We start from the raw sequence: 13,677 nt of genomic DNA, 5'->3' as shown, positions 1-13,677 counted from the left end.
TTTCTTTTCTTTTCTTTTCTTTTCTTTCCTCCCACTTAGGAGGGGGACATACAGTATTTCTCTTTCCCTGCCTGGCTTATTTCACTTAGCATAATTTTCTCCAAGCTCATCCATGTTGCTGCAAATGGAAAAATTTCATTCTTTTTTATGGCTGGCTAGTATTCTGTTCTGTAAATATACCATGTTTTCCTTATCCAGTTATCCATTGATGGACATTTATGTTGGTTACATAGCTTGGCTATTGTAAACAGAGCTGTAATGAACATGGGAGTGCAGGTATCCCTCCAACATAATGATCTCCATTCCTTTGGATATATACCCAGAAGTGGGATGGCTGGATCGCATGGTAGTTCTATCTATAGTGGTTTGAGAAACCTCAGTGTTTTACTTTGAGGTAATCCAATTTGTCTATCTTTGCCTTTGTTGCTTGTGCCATTGGGGTCAAATCTCAAAATTCACTGCTCAGACCAATTTCTTATAGTTTTTCCCCTATGTTTTCCTCTAGTAGTTGTTGTTTAAGTGGTATAGAGTTCAGTTTTGCAAGATGGAAAAGTTCCGGAGATTGGCTGAGCAATAACAGGAATATACTTAACACTACTGAACTACACATTTTAAGAAAGGTTAAGATGGTAAATCTTATATTATGTGTGTTTTACTACAACCTTTCTAAAAAGGGATTAAGCAGGGAGTGGCTTCAGCATAATTTTAGTTCCAAAACATTTACTCTGGCCATCCAATGTTAAAGAAATCCAAGGGGATTGTTGAGTAGGATTGTAAGATTGTTGTGTCCCAGTCAAGATGGTGGAATAGACGGTTCCCAGCTTCATTCTCTCCCACAAATCAACCAACTTATATAAGACTGTAAAAATGTAACATTAGCCAAGCTGGGGCTGCTGGAGCTCAGAGGAAGAGGAGAAGAGACCTATGGAGTTCATGAAGGTGGAAGAAACCACAATGACAGAAAGAAAAGACTACTCTGAGCCCACAGCTGCTTTAAAGCTTGAGCTGATGTGCACATGGAGCAGGAGCAGGCAGAAGCCACAGCTGTGCCCTTCAGATGGAGTTACTTGGAGGCAGCAGGGGAGAAGAGGGCCTTGGTCGCTCCAAGGACAGCAATGCCACTAATAGTGTTCCCGTGGACCCACGCAAGAGCGAGGAGCCAGAACAACTGAAAAAAGGGAGACATTCAGAGGCCAGTGAGTCATTGCAAGGGACCAGCACAAGGCCCGTCCCATGGGAAGTGTTTGGAGCACAGGTGGTGGGGTAGACAGGCCCACCTGGAGAACACTGGGACACAGCAAGGACAGCCAACCTGCCCCCCAATCAGCACAGGACCACTCAGAAGAGACTGATCAGGAATGGAGAATTGCATAGGGTACGGTCTGATGGAAAAACTCAGGCCCAGATCAGAGATTCTACACAACACAGATCCACTCAGTCTCTGCAGAGCTGGAAGTACCTATAAGGTCAACCATTAAACTCTGAGCTGCACAAAAAGCCTTCCCTAGGGAAACAGCAGCAAAGCAGCAATTTAACTCAACCACACAGCTCAAGTACTGATTCCCACAGGAAGTTCCCCCGTGTTAGAAGTAAGCAAAGGACAAAAAATTAGTTCCAGCCCAGGCACACTGCCAGCACCTTGGGGCCTGCCTGGGAACCAAAGTCTTGGAGCCTGGGACTGGACCCCACTCCCACATCCAGGCAAACCATGCCAGTGCCTCAGGGCCCACCCTGGGACCCAGGGCATAGAGAAGGGGACCACCCTCCCACAATCAGGCACACAGCACCAGTGCCTCAGGGCCCACCCAGCGACCAGAGGCATGGAGAAGGGGACCAGACACACCCTGCAACCAGGCACAACACCAGCACCAAGGAGCGTGCCAAAAACATCACCTCCATGTGGGTGGCCCACCACAGCCACCACAATTACCACAGCTGCCACAAAAGCAGCTAAGTATCATATCCACCATGCAGATGGTCTGCCAACCACTGGAGTGCATTGATACAAGGAGAGTCACCAGCAGAGATAAAGAAAAGAAGAAGATGTCCCTCTCCACAAAGCCCATTTCAGAGTGACAGAAAAAGCATCTGCTCTATAATAATATTGGGGGACCTGATCACACCTCTAAGCATTGGATGGATCATCTAGGCGACAAATTAAGAGTACCCATTATTCTTTCAGAAGGAGAGAAGAAATCTAGGGTAATTAGAGGGGGGAGAGGGAGGGAATGGAGGAAGGGGAGAGACTGGACAAGGGGCGTAAAGGATAATTACAATTTGTAACAATATATATGCTAGTAATATTGATTTAATCAACATATCTCAATGTTCAACCCCCAAAATATGTATAATCTGTTTTGATTCAGTAAATAAAATAAATTAAAACAAAGAAAAAGATTGTAAGATTATTGAATAAGTAATTTGATTTAGCCATTCCACAATACAGCATATACATATTTCAAGACATCATATTGTACACCATCAATATATACAATTTTTATTTGACAATTAAAAATAAATTAATAATAATAGTAAAAGTAAAATGAAATAAAAAATTACTAAAAAAGATTGTAAATAAGATGTTGAAAATAATAAAATTTAAGGGGCTGTTGAGTAAGATTATAAGATTGTTGAGCAAGATGTTATGATGTAAAAAGAAAGTAAAATTTAAAGGGATGTTGAGTAAGATTGTTAAAGAAATTTAAGGGGATTTTGGATAAGTAAGAGTGAGCTAGTTAAGAAGCTATTTAGCAGTCTAGGCAAGACATGAAGATGCCTTGACGCCCACATTTATTGTAGCACTATTCAAATAGCCAAGATATGAAGTTAACCTAGGTGTCTATAAACAGATGACTGGATAAAGAAAATGTAGTACATAGCAGAATACTACTCAGCCATAAAAAAGAATGCGATCCTGTCATGTGTGGCAACATGGATGAGCCTGGAAGATATTATGTTAAATGAAATAAGTCAGACACAGAAAGATAAATACTGTAGGTTCTCACTCATATGTGAGAACCAAAAAAAAAAAAAAAATGATCTCATAGAAGTATAACTGTGGTTACTAGAGTCTGGGAAGGATAGGAGGGAGAGGTTGGTTAACAGATACGAAATTACAGCTAGAGAAGAAAATAAGTTCTAGTGGTCTGCAGGAGTGCTAGCTGCCTATAATTAACAGTAATTTATTGTATGTTTTCCAGTGGCTAGAAGAGAGGAGCTCAAATGCTCTCATCACAAAGAAATGATAAATTTTTGTGGTGATGGATCTGATCATCACACATTGTATACATGTATTGAAATATCACTCTGTGCCCCATACATATGTACAATTATTACATGTTAATTAAAAAATAATAATAAATAGAGTGCAGTGTTAATAACACCAAGGTCAAGGGTTCAGATCCCTGTAACAGCCAGCTACCAAAAACAAAAAAAGAAAGAAAGAAAAAAAAGAAAAAGCAGCGTGGTGTTTGACAGGATTGAAGGTTGAGGAAGAGAGAAGTTCAAGATGGTTGCAAGGTTGGGGGCAGAGCTAATGGGTGCCGTGCTCAGCAGTATGTAGATAAGCAGCCAGGATGGCAGGAACTCCTTGACATCTGCCGTACAGGTAACTGTTAATCTCTCTATTTGTAAACTATACATAGGTTTAACACAAGAAAACGTCTTTCTGTTGTATTGGTATCACTCCATAAAGTTCTAAGTATACTGTTACCAGCCATAAATTTCAGAATTGCAACACCCAGAGCATCTAGTGGTTGGAATGCTCCTTTGATGATTCCCTCTGTCCTAAATTAGTTTATCATTTGTATTGTTTAATATTGTTTCTGAGGTACCAAGAGGAATGTACTTGCCCTCTGAAACTGGTTGAATGAAGCTGTGAAGATTCCAGGGAGCTTTGATACTGTCAAATATTTCTTCATTGGAGGAAAAATAAAAGAAGTGGGCATAGCTCCTCCTGTACAAGCAGGAGCCTTCCGGGTCTTCCCTCTCTCGAGAAATTTTCAGATGTGGTTGGACATCTTAAAGGAAATAAGAAAAAGATAAAGGGCCAAAGCCTATCGTAATGTTTGAATGGTGTTTAATGTTGATCCAGCAGAGCTTCAAAAGGCAGAAGAATACTCTGAAATTTAGAATTTCCCTGGAAGATCCCAAACTGACTTGTTTTTACATCTCCTTGGCCAGCATTAGATCCTACCACTGCCTCATGCTACAAGTGATACTGGGAAATTTGTTATTTAAATTTAGTGTAGTAGACCAAAATGGTGCCAAATCAGGGTTGTGTTAGTCTACTCAACACCAGTGGGTTGGGAGATGGTAAAATCCACTCTCCTGGTGTTTTGGGTTTGTCTATTTCATTGGTGTTTGCTTTGTCTCGCTTTTGTTTCATGTTTACTTGAGGCTACATCAGCTTCCTCACTGGATTGTTCATCCTGTACTCTGCTAATTGCCAAGACTATCAAATCTTCCTCAAAAGGATAGATTAGGTGGCGAAGGGGATAAAGAGTTGGAGACACTGAACAAGAAAATCCAGAGAGTGAAGAGGAAACCAGCAGACACTGTGATCGTATCTTCAAGAAGAGAGAATTTCTTTCTGATCGCTGTGCTGATCACGACTACCAGGTGAAGCCAGAGGATGAGTGAGATGAAACGACCAGTCACAAAGAGGTCTTTGGTGAATTTAGCAAGTCATATAAAGGTAGTGAAGTAGGGTCAAAAGTCATATTGAACACAGGCAACAAAAATAAAAATAGGTCAACTGGATTACATCAAAATTTAAAACTTCTGTGCACGAAAAGACACAATAAAAAGGCGAGCTTGATAAATGCCAGACAAGTCCCCACTACAAGAGAGTGCCCCAGTCTTCTGGGGATGAAGGCCCAGGTGGAGAGTAGCTGGGAGTTAGTGCAGCTGCACAGCCTCCTAGTGGAAGCCCAAGAAGAGGAAAGCTCCTCCTGCAGCACTGTCTTGGACCAGAACACACAGCTGGAGTTCGCCCTGCCCAGACCTGGTGAGACTGACTCCCTTTGTCTGGAGGCCCCAGCTGCATTCTACTGCATTCACACAGGTGCTGGTGGGACCACAGCCCAGGATGCCTGAAGCCCAGGAGAGACAGAATGGGCAAGACCTCAGTGTGTGAACCCAGGCAGCACTCCCTCCTCCAACCAGGTGAGAAGGCAGACCAGCTGAATGGAAAAGCCGCCAAGATGTGGCAGTTCCCCACATTCACGTGTGTCCACCCTGCACAGCCTGTAGACCCACTGAACCCACAGGTGCCTGCACTGGCCTACAGCCAGTCCAGGAGTAGCCACACCTCCTCCTGTGACCCTTAGTAGGGCACCAGCAGGACCACAACCACAGTTGCCTGGAGGCTAGGCCAGACAGAGGGACCAAGACCCTGGCATCTGAGCCCACACAACTCTCCCACCCCTCCCCGCAAGAAGGGCAGGTAAACCAGGTGGGAAGGGATACCACCAGTAAGTGGTTATTCCCCTTGTCCACATTTACCCACCCTCTACAACCCGTGGACCTGCTGAGCCCATGGGTGCCAATGCCAATGTCAACACAGCAGTAGCCCCTCTTCCCCCTGCTGCCCTCCACAGAGCCAGAGAGTGGCCCTCTACAGAGCTGTCAAGACCTGTTTTGCTCCCAGACCAACAGCGGACTGGGCAGGGGCTTTGGCACTGCAAGGCAGGCCTCTACAGAGCTGTTGGGCTCAGCTGCACCCTTGCAGGCTTGCACCAAGCTCAACAGCTGATCAGACAGCCACCTGCAGAACTGCCAGGCCCTGTGTCACCTGTGTACATCTACTCCTGGACCAACGGTTGATTGGGTAGTAGCTTTTCCTCCCCACAGCATGCCTCTAGAGATCCACTGGGTCCTGCAGCATCCATGCAAGCTTGCTCCAGGCTCAAAAGATGATCCAGCAACCAGGACCTGCTGCACCGGTATACACCTGCTCATTGACCCACAGCAGATCATCCACCCCAACAAGAAACCCACAGCAAGAAACTGCCAAGGGCCCCACCACTTAAGGCACAAAGGCAGCCACAGACAACCTCAAGATTGAATACAGTTGGAGAAGTTGCAAGAAGGCTGCACTACCACATTCACTTAAAATACCCAACCCAACTGTCAATATAGAACAACTTCTACAGGAAAGATTCTCTCACTTCAAAAACCACTCCTAGTATTAAAAGAAGTGACTGCACCACCAGATGCCTGGACGTCAATGCAGAGATACAGGAAGCATGAAAAAACAGGGAAACATGACTCCCCCAAAAGAAGACTACAATTCTCTAACACCAGACCCCAAACAACAAGAAATTGATGAATCGCCTGAAGAGGGATCCCAAAAGGCAGTACTAAGGAAACTTGTATGATGGATGAAAAAATAGAAATCACAATGAAACAAAAAAGAAAATCCAAAACATGTATGAGAAATCCAACAAAGACACAGAAACAGTGAAAAAGAACTAAGCAGAAATCCTGGAACTGAAGAATTCGAAATAAAAATTACAACCAAGAACATAAGCAGCAGGTTAGAACAAGTGGAAGAAAGAACTTCTGAACTAGAAGACAGGTTTTTTGAATTAACACAGTTAAAACAAAGAAAAAGCAATTTTTTTTAAATGAAGAAAGCATACAAGATCTTTCTGATAACCTTAAGTGTAGAAACATCCATATTATGGGTGTACAGGAAGGGGAAGAGAAAAGAAAAGGCATTGAAAGCCTATTTAATGGTATAATAGCTGAAAGCTCCCCAAGTACTGGGAGAGATATGGTCTTACAGAACCAAGAGGCTCAAAGATCCCCACATAGATTCAACCCAAAGAGATTCCCTAAGACATGTCAAATTGTCAAAAGTCAAAGACAAAGAGAAAATTCTAAAAACAGCAAGAGAAAATCATTCAAATCATGAATAAGGGAATTCCCATCAGGGTAACAGTAGACTTCTTAACAGATATCCTATAGGCCAGGAGAGAGTGGGATGACATATTCAAAGTGCTAAAAGAAAAAAACTGCCAACCAAGAATACTACAGCCAACAAAGCTTTCCTTCAAAAATGAAGGAGAAATAGTATTTTTCCCAGACAAACAAAAACTGTGGGAATTCACAACCACAAGACCAGCCCTTCAACAAATCCTTATGGAGTCCTACATCTGGAATCAAAAGAGTGATATATATCACCATAAATACATAAGAATGAATAAAAACTGCTAGTAGAATAGATATGCAAATGAGAAAAGGAAAATGTATCTTATCTTTAAAAAACAACAAACAGCAAATATAAACATTAAAAGGGAAAGAAAGAAATAAAAGATATATTAAACAACCATAAAGAAATTAAGAAAATGGCAGGAACAAGGCAATACCTTTCAATAATAACCCTAAATGTAAATGCATTGAATATAGATATAGAATGGCTGAATGGATTAAAGAACTAGACACAACTATATGCTGCCTGTAAGAAACTCACTTCACCAACAGAGACACATGTAGACTAATAGTGAAGAGATGGAAAAAGACATTCCATTCAAATGGAAACAAAGATGAGCAGGGGTTGCCAGACTTCAAACTAAGAACTGTAAAAGAAACAAGGAAGAGCATTATATAATGATAAAATGATCAATGTAGCAAGAAGATACAACAATCACAAATATATGTACACCCAACATTGGAACTCCCAGATACAAAAGGTAACTGTTATTAGATCTAAGGGGAGAGATAGACCCCAACACAGTAATAGTTGGGGACTTTAACACACCATTCTCACTATTGGAAAGATCATCTAGACAAAAATTTAGCAGAGAAATATTGGATTTAAACAGCACTTTTAATCAAATGGACCTGACAAACATATACTGAACATTTCATCCAACAGAATATACATTCTTCTCATTAGCACATGGATCATTCTCCAGGATAGGCCACATCTTCTTAGACTACAAAGTAAGTCTCAACAAATTTTAAAAGATTGAAATCATGTCAAGTATATTTTCAGACCACAATGGAATAAAATTAGAAATTAACAACAAACAAAACTTACAAAACTGTACAAATACATGGAAAATAAACAACATGCTCCTGAACAGCCAATGGGTCAAAGAAGAAATAACACAGGAAATCAAAAAATTTCTTGAAACAAATAAAAATACAAGAACAACATACCAAAATGTATGGGACACTACAAAAAACAGTAGTAAAAAGGAATTTTATTGCAATAAATGCCTACATCAAAAGAATAGAAAAACTTCAAATAAACAACCTAACATTATACCTCAAAGAACTAGAAAAACAAGAACAGCTTAATCCTGAAATTAGTAGATGGAAAGAAATAATTAAGATCAGAGCAGAACTAAATGAAATAAAGACCAAAAGAATAATACAAAAGATTAACGAAACAAAAAGTTGGTTTTCTGAGAAGATAAAAAACACAAGCCATTGGTCAGACTAAAAAAAGAAGAGAGCAGACCCAAGTAACAAAAAACAGAAATTAAACAGGAGACACAACATATACCACAGAAATACAAAGAATCATTAGAGATTACTATGAACAACTACACCAGCAAGTTTTAAAACCTGGAGGAAAGAGATTGATTTCTGGACACATAGAAACTGCCAAGAATGAACCAAGAAGATACAGAAAACCTGAACACCAATAACAAGCAATGAGATTAAAGTGGTAATCAGCAGTCTCCTAACAAAGAAAAGCCTGGGACCAGATGGCTTCACTGCTGAATTCTACCAAACCTTTCAAGAAAAAGTAATACCAATCCTTTTCAAATTATTCCAAAAAATTGAAACAGAAGCAATTCTCCCAAACTAATTCTATGAGGCTGGTATCACCCTGATACCAAAATGAGACAAAGACACAGACAAAAAGCTACAGGCCATTATCCTTGACGAATACAGATGCAAAAATCCTGAATAAATTATTATCAAACAATACAAGAGGACATCGAAAATATTATATTTCATGATCAAGTGGGATTCATCCCAGTGATGCAAGGATGGTTCAACATGCACAGATCAAGAAATGTGATACACCACATCAACAAAATCAAGGACAAAAGCTATGATGATCAAGTGGGATTCATCCCAGTGATGCAAGGATGGTTCAACATGCACAGATCAAGAAATCTGATACACCACATCAACAAAATCAAGGACAAAAGCTATATGATTATCTTGATAGACACAGAAAAGGCATTTGACAAAATTCAACATCCCTTCATGATAAAGACTCTTAACAAATCAGGTATAGTAGGAAAGTATCTACACACTATAAAAGCCATTTATGAAAAACCTACTACCAACATCATTTTGAATGGGGAAAGGCTAAAAACTTTTCCTTTAAGAACAGAAACAAGATAAGGATGCCTGCTCTCACCACTCCTATTCAACATAGTCTTGAAAGTATTGTCTACACACTATAAAAGCCATTTATGAAAAACCTACTACCAACATCATTTTGAATGGGGAAAAGCTAAAAACTTTTCCTTTAAGAACAGAAACAAGATAAGGATGCCTGCTCTCACCACTCCTATTCAACATAGTCTTGAAAGTATTAGCTAGAGCAATCAGGCAAGAGAAAGAAATAAAGGGAATCCAAACTGGAAAAGACAAATTCACATTGTCCCTGTTTGCAGATGACATGATCCTATATGTAGAAAACCCTAAAAACTCTACAAAAAAAAAAACTCCTAGAGCTGATAAACGAGTTCAATAACTTTGCAGGATACAAAATCAATACACCAAAATCAGTAGCATTTTTATATGCTCCCTGTTTGCAGATGACATGATCCTATATGTAGAAAACCCTAAAAACTCTACAAAAAAAAAACTCCTAGAGCTGATAAACGAGTTCAATAACTTTGCAGGATACAAAATCAATACACCAAAATCAGTAGCATTTTTATATGCCGACAATGAACAAGCAACAAAAGAAATCAAGAAAGCTAGCCAATTTACAATAGCTACCAAAAGACTAAAATGCCTAAAAATAAATTTAACTAAGGAGGCCAAAAATCTCTAAAATAGGAACTACAAAACACAGCTGAAAGAAATTAAAGAGGACACCAAAAGATGGAAAGACATTCCCCATTCATGGATTGGAAGAATTAATGTTATGAATATGTCCATACTACCCAGAGCAATCTACAGATTCAATGCAATCCCCATCACAATACCCATGATATTCTTCACAGAAATAGAAACAACAATCCTATCATTCATATGGAACAACAAAAACCCCTGAATAGCCAAAGCAATCTTGAGCAAAAGATAAAAATAAAGCCAGAGGCACTACACTACCTGACTTCAAATTATACCACAAAGCTGTAGTAACCAAAACAGCATGGTACTGGCATAAGATCAGACACATGAACCAATGGAACATAGTAGAGAACCTAGAAATCAACCCACATACTTACAGCCAACTGATCTTTGACAAAGACACCAAGAACATACATTGTGGAAAGAACAGTCTCTTCAATAAATGTTGCTGAGAAAACTGGACATCCCTATGTAGAGGAATAAAACTAAACCCACACATCTCACCCTATACCAAAATCAGCTCAAAATGGATTAAAGACTTAAACATAAGACCTGAAACCATAAAACTCCTAGAAGAAAACATACGGGAAATACTTCAGGATGTAGGACTGGGCAGACTTTATGAATAAGACCCCATAAGCACAGGCAACAAAAGGAACAATAAACAAATGGGATTATATCAAACTAAAAATCTTCTGTACGGCAAAGGAAACAATCAGCAGAGTGAAAAGACAACCTACAGAATGGGTAAAAATATTTGCAAACTATATATCGGACAAGGAATTAATAGTCACAATATACAAGGAACTCAAACAATTTAACAGTAAAAATCAAATAATCCTTGTATAGTGACCTTTTCTGTCTCTTTTTATGTTTTACAGTTTAAAGTCTATTTTGTCTGATATAAGAATAGCTACTCCTGCTTGTTTTTGGTTTCCATGTATGAGTGGGAAAGGGGGAAGGGAGGAAGGTAGGGGCTGATTGGGTGAGGGACGCAGGGTACAAATGCTATTTGTGGTAATGGGTATGAGGCCCGAATGAATCTGGCCTTCACATCCCGGGCCCAAGGTGTGACGACCAGCTTTGTATTTCATGAAAATTCATAACCAATAAAAAAAATCAAATAATCCTATTTTTAAAATGGGCAAAGAAGCCAATAGACAGTTCTCACAAAAAGACATACAAATGGCCAACAGGTACATGAAAATCTGCTCAACATCATAGTCATCAGGGAAATGCAAATCAAAACCACTTTGAGGTATCATTTCACCCCAGTTAGACTGGCTGTTATCAAAAAGACAGAGAATAACAAATGCTGGCGAGGATGTGGAGAAAGGGGTTCCCTTAAACACTGTTGGTGGGACTGTCAATTAGGATAGCCATTATGGAAAAGAGTATGGAGGCTTCTTTAACTGAAGATAGAACTACCATATTATCTGGCAGTCCCACTACTGAATATCTACCCAAAGGTATGGAAATAATCCTGTGGGAGACGGGGAGGTAGAGGGGGTTAGCAAGAAACTTGTTAACAGACACAAGGAATGATTACGTTTTATAATGACGAACATGCTAATTATCCTGATTTGATCATCACACATTGTACACAGGTATTGATAGTCAACTCCGCACCCCACAAATATATTTAATATATTATTTTTCAATAAAATAAATATTAATTAATTAGAATATAATAAAATAAAAGAGAGCTAGACAGAAACTCAAAACTATTTCTTTCATAAAGTGGGTATTAGTATAAAATCTAGGACACAATGTTTTTTTACATAAATAATAATAAAAAAGAAACTGATGATTGGTTCATGACCTCCTTTTACCCATTTATAAATAGTTACATAAGTTGTCAGTACCAGAGCCTTAAATTATTAATTTCATGCCTTAAATGAGACACTATTAGGCTTATGTCTTCTTACATGCCCCATAATAAAGAAAAATGTTTTTTAAGAGTTTAGTCTTCTACATTCTATCTTTGTTTGTAGAATCACTTTTCTAGTTTCTGATGAAAATGTTCATTTGCATTTTAAATAAAATATAATATTTATCTGAAAAAAAATTTGTAGAATCACTTTTCTAGTTTCTGATGAAAATGTTCATTTGCATTTTAAATAAAATATATTTATCTGAAAAAAATGAAAATGTTCATTTGCATTTTAAATAAAATATAATATTTATCTGAAAAAAAATTTTTTAATAAAAAGGCAACCTACAGACTGTGGGAAAATATTTTCATATATCTGATAAGGGGTTAATATCCATAGTATGTAAAGAGTTCCTATAACTCAACAACAATAAAATGACTCAATTTTAGTATGGGCAAAGGACTTGAATAGACATTTATACAAAGAAGATATACAAACGTCCAACAAACACATGAAAATATGCTCAACATCACTAGTCATTAAGGAAATGTGAATCAAAACCACAATGAGATATCACCGCATACCCATCAGAATGGCTACTACGAATAAAAACCCAGAAAATAACAAGTGTTGGCAAGGATGTGGAAAAAATGGAATCCTTGTGTGCTGTGAGAGGGAATGCAAAATGGTGCAGTCGCTATGGAAAACAGTATGGTGGTTTCCCAAAAAATTAAGAATAAAATTGCCAAATTGCCACATGATTTAGCAATTCCACTTCTGGGCATATAGCCAAAAGAATTGAAAGCAGGGTCTCAAAGAGATATTTGTACACCCGTGTTCATAGCAGAATTATTCACAGTAACCGAAAGGTAGAAGCAACCAAAATATCCATTGACAAATGAATGGATGAAGAAAACGAGACATATAGACACAATGGAATGTTATTTAGACTTAAAAAGGAAGAAATGGTGATGCATGCTACAACATAGATGAGCCGTGAGGACGTTATGCTAAATGAAGTAAGCCAGTCACAAAAGGACATAATGTGTGATTCCACTTACATGAGCTATCTAGGGCAGTCAAATTCATAGACATAGGAAATAGAGCGGTGGTTGTCAGGGGCTGGAGGGAGCAGTAAATTGAAGTTGTTTAACAGGTACACAGTTTCAGTTTTGCAAGATGAAAACTTTTTGGAGATTGTTGAGCTACAGTGGAAATATACTTAACACTACTGGACTGTATGCTTAAAACTTGTTGAAATGGTACTTTTATGTTTTGTGTATTTTACCACAATTTTTTAAAAAGTCAGATTTAAATGCTTGTCCATTATTTTTCCTTCTTTATTCAGGAACAAACTGGTTGATTGAGATTGTATGCCTGATTCTCTCCAAGGGGGATCCCAAGTGGAATCAATCTGTGCCCACCTGGGAACGCTCGCCCTGGATAGAGACTGTGCATGCACATAAATTTATAGATAATATGAAGGACCCACGCCTCTTCAGCTCCCATCTCCCTTTCCAACTCTTCCCCAAGTCTATCGTCGGTTCCAAGGCCAAGGTCAGTACATAATGGTTAAGACACGTTTGATCAATGCTTTCAAACTTTAATGTGCATAGAAATCACCTGGAGATCTTGCTGAAATGCCTTCTCATTCAGTAGGTCTGTAGTGGGGACTGAGATTCTGCATTAGGAGATGTTGATGTGGCTGCTCCATGAACCATACTTGAGTACAAGGGTGTAGACCATT

At 39.0% G+C, this 13,677-nt stretch overlaps 1 protein-coding gene across 1 annotated transcript in view; it reads left to right on the top strand.

The window, feature by feature from the left end:
* The window catches only part of SULT2A1 (sulfotransferase family, cytosolic, 2A, dehydroepiandrosterone (DHEA)-preferring, member 1), a 44,691-nt gene that overhangs the window by 3,606 nt on the left and 27,408 nt on the right, over positions 1–13,677 (top strand). Inside the window, exon 2 of the mRNA XM_008592023.1 lies at positions 13,279–13,487. Coding sequence (XP_008590245.1) covers positions 13,279–13,487 — 209 coding nt within the window. The remainder of the gene's footprint in view (positions 1–13,278; positions 13,488–13,677) is intronic.

The sequence above is a fragment of the Galeopterus variegatus genome, unplaced genomic scaffold, assembly GCF_000696425.1.
Source record: "Galeopterus variegatus unplaced genomic scaffold, G_variegatus-3.0.2 Scaffold7508, whole genome shotgun sequence".
In the NCBI taxonomy this organism is placed as follows: Eukaryota; Metazoa; Chordata; class Mammalia; order Dermoptera; family Cynocephalidae; genus Galeopterus; species Galeopterus variegatus.
This window is presented reverse-complemented; position numbering and strand designations above follow the sequence as displayed.